The 9,044-nt window shown below is 36.0% G+C and overlaps 1 protein-coding gene across 3 annotated transcripts in view; it reads left to right on the top strand.

The window, feature by feature from the left end:
* The first annotated feature begins 1,802 nt into the window (after positions 1-1,802).
* LOC139628134 (receptor for retinol uptake stra6-like) overlaps positions 1,803-9,044 on the top strand; it is a 17,126-nt gene continuing 9,884 nt past the window's right edge. The window contains exons 1-5 of one of the 3 annotated variants that reach the window (XM_071489515.1): positions 1,803-2,880; positions 3,376-3,442; positions 7,836-7,921; positions 8,008-8,147; positions 8,732-8,898. In XM_071489515.1, the coding sequence (XP_071345616.1) occupies positions 2,780-2,880; positions 3,376-3,442; positions 7,836-7,921; positions 8,008-8,147; positions 8,732-8,898 (561 nt within the window). In that variant the 5' untranslated portion in view covers positions 1,803-2,779. Of the gene's footprint in view, positions 2,881-3,375; positions 3,443-6,287; positions 7,712-7,835; positions 7,922-8,007; positions 8,148-8,731; positions 8,899-9,044 lie in introns of those variants that run through there. The other 2 variants (XM_071489516.1, XM_071489517.1) reach the window with 2 other exon arrangements.

Raw genomic sequence — 9,044 nt, 5'->3', positions numbered from 1 at the left:
GGTTTCTTTATCTCTGTCTTACCAAGTAGTTTCTGTGTCTGAACTTCACTAAATGAATTGTGGGAGGCACAGACGACAGAAAACCTTTTTAAAATTTAATTCAGAGCATTGTGATGTTAGCAAGTTATTAAAGCTGGTTTGCTAAATGGAGTCACGGTCAGTCACTTCCAATAAGCATTTACAGGATTATACAGTCATGGTACCAGTTCTGTGAGGCTGCACCATCACCATCATCTTCTTTGTGATCCACTGAGTTGAAACTGGAGGGAAATCATGATTGATTTACAGCATAAAACAGGAAGTACGCGTTGTTCTTCCAGAGCAAATAAGGCTACGCTTTTTGGTTTCTGCTGATGAAAGGCAGCTTCACTTCCACTAACTCCTCATGGTCGTGGTTTCATTTGATTGTTGCAAATGTGATTAATGTGACGTTTAATGTATAAGATGCAGCGACTCATCAGCTGAGAGGAAAGTATCTGTGGCACAAACAGTATCTCTACACTGAAACCTGTCCAGCGGCTGTTTCTTACAGTTCTTTCAAAATAAAGTGACTTTGAAATGAGATGTGAAAACAGACATTTGTGGTTGAAGTCAGTGTCTGTGTAGCTCAACCAAATGTCAGTTTGATAAGAGACGTCACTCAGTATAACTTTACCGTCTGATTCAAACACATGAGAACCATCAGAGAGACACATCAGAGGAGCAGAGCTGGATGCCTGCTGCAGGTAACATCAAAAACTTCTTTTACTGACTTAAATTGAGCTTTAACTCTGGAGATCAAGGAGCCAAGAATAACATCCAGCACATCAGTGGTGGCCTTTTATTTTGAAATAGCAGCAGTTGAGCATTGTGGGTCCTGTGCGCGGCTCTTTTACGCCCACACGGTCAGAAAATCCTGGGGTCAGATCAACTGGCCCTCTGCGCTCTCTGTCATATGAGCGAGCTCACGGATCCAGATTAAGAAACTTTGAACTGCCAAAGGAGATTCGTCTGATTTCACAGCACAGTGTGTCACTTTCAGCTGCGAGTAATGAGTCCAGTGGCTGGAAATGTGCCGTTAAATATTCATTATGATGCACAAGATGGGCACTGGAAGATCTGACTGGATCACTGAGTCCCTCTCTATGCTCCAGCCTGGTGAAGCTGTGGGTCTGGGATCCGTGTCTGTCCTCGGATCAGTGACTCTGCAGCAGAACTGGATGCTCATCTCATGATTTCTGTCTTATTTTTATGTTAAAGAAATAAAACACGAGTCCTGAGATCTGAGTAAGGCTTTACCTCACGTGTAAAATAATCAACATTCTCATTTTGGCCTTTCCTAAGCTCTTTTCACACAAAGGTCGCCTCTGTTTAAATGAGAGGTTTACATCTTATTATGAGATTAGTCTCTTGAGTAACAGCCTGAGGGAGGCAAACAGGTTAACGCCACATTTCAGCGCAAAAATGACATTACTTAACCAGAAATGACACAGAGAGCTTTCATTTCAACGTTAATGCGCCACACATTACAGTCACACTTACACTGCTTCAGACCAAAGATGGTGCCTCACTTCATCACTAACATTTCAAATACCAAAAGAAAATGTGAGCGGACACACTGGAGTAAATGCTGATCCAAAATATAAGCAAAATCCAATTAAATACACAACTGGATGAATGGTAAAACTATGGTAAATGGCAAAACTTTACCACAATAAGAATTTTCCAAATATAACGAAATTCAAAATAAAATACTTCCTACACTTTTAAATCAGTAGCACAGTGAAGAAGATGTAGATTAGGATCATTTGTAGGGAACTATAGAAAACACCTTTGTCACCATGAAAAATCACATTAATAAAATCATTTGTTTTATGTGCTGATTGGTTTTGTGTTTTAATGACATTTATTACTTATTACAACCCAGTCTCCTAGAAATTATTTTTATATTTACAATACCATGTGAACATTTTAGGCACTAAACGTAATGTGAGGATGCTTTTTGAAAAATACCATGAACATTTTTTATTTTTCATGTGCTGTGATCCCGCTGTGCCTTTAAACCAGCACCACTTCTCCTCAGTACACCTGCACAGGTACTTGGCAGGTAGCTCGTTCCAGAATCGTGTCTTCTGTCTCTTCATGTGATCCCAGACTGTCCCTGCGATGCTGAGACCAGGGCTCTGTGGGGGCCAGACCTCGTCTCTGCAGAAAGCTCTTCATGACTCTGGCTGTTTGGGCTCATTCTTGTGTGATGGATTAGAATCTAAACATCTAAAGTTCCTAAAACTTTTGCACAGTGCTTTAAATTTATATCTAATTTCCTTAGAGATTTCAGTTTTGTATTGATTTTTATCATTAACTAAGCAGAATAAAGAAACAGGACGATGTAGTTTCTTGACTTCAAAAAATTTTATTAAATTTAAATCATATGTTGAATAAATACATTTTTGATTAACTACATTTAAAGAATTTAGTCTTGAAGAGAAACAATGTCGCTTTAAGAAGAACTAGAGGTCACTTTGGGTCAGTTTCTTCCTCCACTTCTTCCTTCACTCACTGTGATGTTGAACCTCTCTCTCTCTCTCCCTCTCTCGCTCCCCTCTGAGCAGCTGTTAATCTGCTGTGTTTGGCTCTTGGTTGGACTGGAATGTGTCAGGCCAAACTGTCCCGACACATTGCAGCACCAGCGGATCACTGAGCGAGGTTACCTGCTTGGGAGGAGGATCTGGAGTCCTCTGGATCTTTATTTTTCTCCTGTTCCTTATTTCTACCTGTGTGACCTGACTCAGCAGCCGCGATGAATCAAAGCAAAGCTGAATTTGAGCCTTTTGAATATTCCTACTATGATTATTCAGACTGGTACTCTGACAATGCAGAGCCAACCAAACCACCCAAAGAGTGAGTATAAAACCTCTCTGAAGAAAATTTCAGGTTGAAGTTTGATGATGTCAGAGCAGATGGTTTGACTGGCTATTCGTAAAAATATCTGATTTCCATTTTCGTTATTGCAATCATTAAGTATAGAGTCTTTGGACATGTGCAGGATAGATATTAGTTTGACATGTTATGGTGCTTAATTTGAGATGAAAGCTGATCTGGTGCAAATTGGACAAATCTGGACAAATTAAGTCTGAATTTTAATTGAATCCAACCATCCTGAAATTTTGAAACTTTTTTATTCATCTAATAAAGAATTTGTAAAATTATATTGCTACTGAAAAAAAAGAATGACATTAAATTGTGGAGAGATATTTATGGAGGCCGTATTTTAACCAGGACATTTCAACAGATTTATGACAACAATTCTCTTTCTCTCTATTTCATGTACGTTTGCAGGTTTGTTTCTCTGAATGTAAATCAGTTATTTCAATACAATTTTCTTTTATGTCACAGAGTTATTTTACCATGTGACCCCACAGCAGATGACAAGCTCTTCCACATATGCATGCTGTCAATATCTGTAAGTATGTTTAAAAAAAAAGTCACTGTACGTCTGAAAAGCGTTCATGTACATACAAGACACTGTCCTTCCAAAGAAATGACGGCATCAGTCGTTTCTGCAAATAGGAGGAGGAGGTCATGTGATGCTGTTATAGACAAATATATGAGCCAACAAAACACGAGACAACAACACAGAAAATCCTGACCCCTGACCTTAACAATGAAATAATTTTAACCCAAAACACCCTCTCTAAAGAAGTCATTTTTGTGCCTACACCTAAGCAATCCTTAACTGTTACTCTGTCACGTCATAAAAATACACAATAAAATAGGTGCCTCAGTGTCATTAGCTGCGTCTCAATTCAGGGGCTGCATCCCTCGGAGGATGTGGTGGCGTATACCATGAAAGCCGAACTAAGAGTCTGGCCTACAGAGGATTTCTGTTTTGCATCACTAGCTGTGTGGCCACAAGGGTCCCCATGTTTGAGACGTTGTTGCCCAGGAAACAAAGGCCACATTTGTCTGGCACATTTAAAGGACCCTGTGAAAAGGGACAGCCTGAATTGGGACACAACTATTCTCAGACAAAAAGTGTATTTTGTTGTATAATCTGGACGAGGACTGTCCATGAGATTTGAGCTGTTCAAACAAAGAGTGATGTTCCCATTTCATTCATTTTATTTAATGACAATGACATGAATGACATTTAGTATTCAGGGGTCATATATTAGCATTCTACCTCTATTAGCATGCTAACAGAACATTAGCTAGTTCATTTAACTGACTGTTTTTTAACATGCAACACCTGACATTTAGTATACAGGGAGTCATATATTAGCATTCTGCCTCTATTATCATGCTAACAGAACATTAGCTAATTCATTTGATTAACAGTATTTTTACAATTACACCTAACATTTAATATACGGGGCGTCATACATTTATTAGCATACCTTTATTAGCACGCTAACAGAACATTAGCTAATTCATATATTAGCATTCTACCTTTATTAGCATGCTAACAGAAAATTTGTTAATTCATTAACTAACAGTATTTTAGCAGTTACACCCGACATTTAGTATACAGGGAGTCATATATTAGCATTCTGCCTCTATTAGCATGCTAACAGAACATTAGCTAATTCATTTGATTAACAGTATTTTTACAGTTACACCTAACATTTAATATACATGGCGTCAAACATTAATTAGCATACCTTTATTAGCATGCTAACTGAACATTAGATAATTCATATATTAGCATTCTATCTTTATTAGCATGCCAACAGAAAATGTGTTAATTCATTAACTAACAGTATTTTTACAGTTACACCTAACATTTAATATACAGGGTGTCAAACATTAATTAGCATAACTTTATTAGCATGCTAACAGAACATTAGCGAATTCATATATTAGCATTCTATCTTTATTAGCATGCTAACAGAAAATTTGTTAATTCATTAATTTACAGTACTTTAGCAGTTACACCTGACATTTAGTATACAGGGAGTCATATATTAGCATTCTGTAATCTCTAATCTCTAATATACAGGGAGTCATACTTTAATTAGCATACCTTTATTAGCATGCTAACAGAACATTAGATAATTCATATATTAGCATTCTGCCTCTATTAGCATGCTAACAGAACATTAGCTAATTCATTTGATTAACAGTATTTTTACAGTTACACCTAAAATTTAATATACAGGGCGTCAAACATTAATTAGCATACCTTTATTAGCATGCTAACAGAAAATGTGTTAATTCATTAACTAACAGTATTTTTACAGTTACACCTAACATTTAATATACAGGGCGTCATACATTTATTAGCATACCTTTCTTAGCATGCTAACAGAACATTAGCTAATTCATATATTAGCATTCTACCTTTATTAGCATACTAACAGAAAATTTGTTAATTCATTAACTAACACTATTTTAGCAGTTACATCTGACATTTAGTATACAGGGAGTCATATATTAGCATTCTGTAATCTCTAATCTCTAATATACACGGTGTCATACATTAATTAGCATACCTTTATTAGCATGCTAACAGAACATTAGATAATTCATATATTAGCATTCTACCTTTATTAGCATGCTAACAGAACATTAGCTAATTCATTTGATTAACAGTATTTTTACAGTTACACCTAAAATTTAATATACAGGGCGTCAAACATTAATTAGCATACCTTTATTAGCATGCTAACAGAAAATGTGTTAATTCATTAACTAACAGTATTTTTACAGTTACACCTAACATTTAATATACAGGGCATCATACATTTATTAGCATACCTTTCTTAGCATGCTAACAGAACATTAGCTAATTCATATATTAGCATTCTACCTTTATTAGCATACTAACAGAAAATTTGTTAATTCATTAACTAACACTATTTTAGCAGTTACACCTGACATTTAGTATACAGGGAGTCATATATTAGCATTCTGCCTCTATTAGCATGCTAACAGAACATTAGCTAATTCATTTGATTAACAGTATTTTTACAGTTACACCTAACATTTAATATACAGGGCGTCAAACATTAATTAGCATAACTTTATTAGCATGCTAACAGAACATTAGCGAATTCGTATATTAGCATTCTATCTTTATTAGCATGCTAACAGAAAATTTGTTAATTCATTAACTAACACTATTTTAGCAGTTACACCTGACATTTAGTATACAGGGAGTCATATATTAGCATTCTGTAATCTCTAATCTCTAATATACAGGGTGTCATACATTAATTAGCATACCTTTATTAGCATGCTAACAGAACATTAGATAATTCATTTGATTAACAGTATTTTTACAGTTACGCCTAACATTTAATATACAGGGCGTCAAACATTAATTAGCATAACTTTATTAGCATGCTAACAGAACATTAGCTAATTCATATATTAGCATTCTATCTTTATTAGCATGCTAACAGAAAATTTGTTAATTCATTAACTAACACTATTTTAGCAGTTACACCTGACATTTAGTATACAGAGGAGTCATATATTAGCATTCTGTAATCTCTAATGTCTAATATACAGGGTGTCATACATTAATTAGCATACCTTTATTAGCATGCTAACAGAACATTAGATAATTCATATATTAGCATTCTGCCTTTATTAGCATGCTAACAGAAAATGTGTTAATTAACTAACAGTATTTTTACAGTTACACCTAACATTTAATATACAGGGCGTCATACATTTATTAGCATACCTTTCTTAGCATGCTAACAGAACATTAGCTAATTCAAATATTCGCATTCTACCTTTATTAGCATGCTAACAGAAAATTTGTTAATTCATTAACTAACAGTATTTTAGCAGTTACACCTGACATTTAGTAAACAGAGGGTCATCTATTAGCATTCTGCCTCTATTAGCATGCTAACAGAACATTAGCTAATTCATTTGATTAACAGTATTTTTACAGTTACATCTAACATTTAATATACAGGGCGTCATATATTAATTAGCATACCTTTAGTAGCATGCTAACAGAATATTAGCTAATTCATTTAACTAAAAGTATTTTAGCAGTTACACCTGACATTCATACAGGGGACATATATTAGCATTCTACATTTATTAGCATGCTAACAGAACATTATTTTAACAGTTACACCTGACATTTAGTGATTGTAAATATTTAGTAAGTAATTAACTAGTCTCTACTAACCAGTTTGTGTGGTGCAGACAGTTTTATGGTTGAAACTCCACTTTGTAAAAACTTCTCTTACAAACAGGCTAAAAGTTTGAATTCATAAACAGCTTCTAAATGCAGCATTAGTGGAAAACAGTGAGTGTTTAAGTTTTTGCATCTTCCCTCAAATCCTTGGGGCTTTTTCTATGAACCATCAGCTGTGTTTGCTTCAGACTTAAGTCAGATTTAATGATGTTTGCCCTCCTTTTACCGTCACCCAATTACAAGTTAGGGCCACTTTAACTCAGTCAAGAGAGCCCTCATACTGTAAACAGAGCGGACATGGGCCAATTTCCTTGTTCAGTAGATAATAAACTGTGACGGCTGGGTCACTGCAGCTGAGCAGAAATAACAAGACACATAAGCAGGGTTCCCAGCATGCACTGTTCGAGAGGTAACTTTCCAGAGACCCTTCCTGTTTGTTGTAGACTTGAATCATTGAAGAAACCAGAAAACAAAAAGTTAACCACAGTGAAGGTCAGTACTGAATTCAGTCTGCAGCCCTGAACACTTAACATTTGCTGTGGTTAAGGTGGCTGTAACACCATGTCTCAGGTACAGTTGTAGGTCTTTTGAACTGATCTTAAGGTTTTGCTTTTAAGGTATTGCTAAGCTTTGCATGGTGAGGGTATTCTCATCCAAACTGTATTGTCCTGATGAATTTCACCTTTCCCTTCAGCTGGTGATCATGTTGATCCTGGCAGCTCTCACCAGGAAAAACAAATTCTGCCAAGGATTTGCAAGAGGATCCTCCAGTATCTTCAGGTGAATTCAGTACACATACAGATAAATGGGACTTCAGACTGCGGGTTTGCCTCATATCATCTAAATGTTTTTGTTTGATTTCACAGTCCAACCAACTTCCTGGACCAGACTCAGAAAAAAGGCCTGGTCATGGCTGTTTTTGGACTGGTGTTCAGTAAGCTGGCTATGCTGGTGATCGCCCCGGACCCACTGCCTTTCTCCAAAGATACTCCAGCAGAAATTAAAGGTGGACATTTCTAATTAATTGAATTTATTTATTCATTTATTTTTTTTGTTGAAATTATATGTGTTAAAGTGCTTTGATGATTATGCTCATGCTTCTGATATGCAGTCACACAGAGTAATCTGTTTCTTTTATAGGCCTTAGAGCTTTTTAAACTTAACTGGAGGGAAGTAAAACTAAATTTGATCACACAGACTATAAAGTGAGGCCGTAAATACTGCAGATACTCATAAGAGCAGCCTTACAGTTTTAGTTATGAGGTTGGACTTAAGGCCAAAAGTACTGAATTTCAACATTTCCAATTTTTTGATTAATTAATATCAAAAAAGACAGTGTTGCAGACTGTGATATAATCACATACAAATTCTACACATAGTGGCTTAATTTAAGTTTCAGTATATTTAAGAGGACTCTCATAAGGCATATAATTAAATGATTTAAGAGACCTTGAGTTACTACAAAGGAGAGAATGACCAAAAATAGCCTCTTTATCAGACTAGTGAAACAGAATAGAGCTTAGTAATGAGGCAGCATTGTCTTTTGTCAATAAATGACACACTTCCTTCCTCTTATCCCTCGTTTGTCAGAGTACATGAAGATAATTGCCATCTTCTACTATCCAGTCCTGTACTATCCCCTCTTGGTCTGTGGCACGCTGCAGCGCAAAGCAGGTTATGTGTTCGGGGCGCTCCTCTCCTTCAGTCACTTCGGGGTCCTGGTGTGGCAGAAGTTTGACTGTCCAAAGACTCCAGAGGCAAGACTCCAGCAGCATGTTTATATATGAAATATGAAAATAGCTACTATATACTGTAAGTTGTGCAGCCTTTTATGCTATTTTTAGTAAGACTATTGCCATTGTCAGATAAACCAAGTAGGTTATTGTGCAGACAATCTAAAATA

The sequence above is a fragment of the Trachinotus anak genome, unplaced genomic scaffold, assembly GCF_046630095.1.
Source record: "Trachinotus anak isolate AG129_WGS33_773 ecotype Australia unplaced genomic scaffold, CSIRO_AGI_Tana_v1 ptg000011l, whole genome shotgun sequence".
NCBI lineage: Eukaryota > Metazoa > Chordata > Actinopteri > Carangiformes > Carangidae > Trachinotus > Trachinotus anak.
The sequence above is the reverse complement of the archived record's forward strand: the minus strand, read 5'-3'. Positions and strand labels throughout refer to the sequence as shown.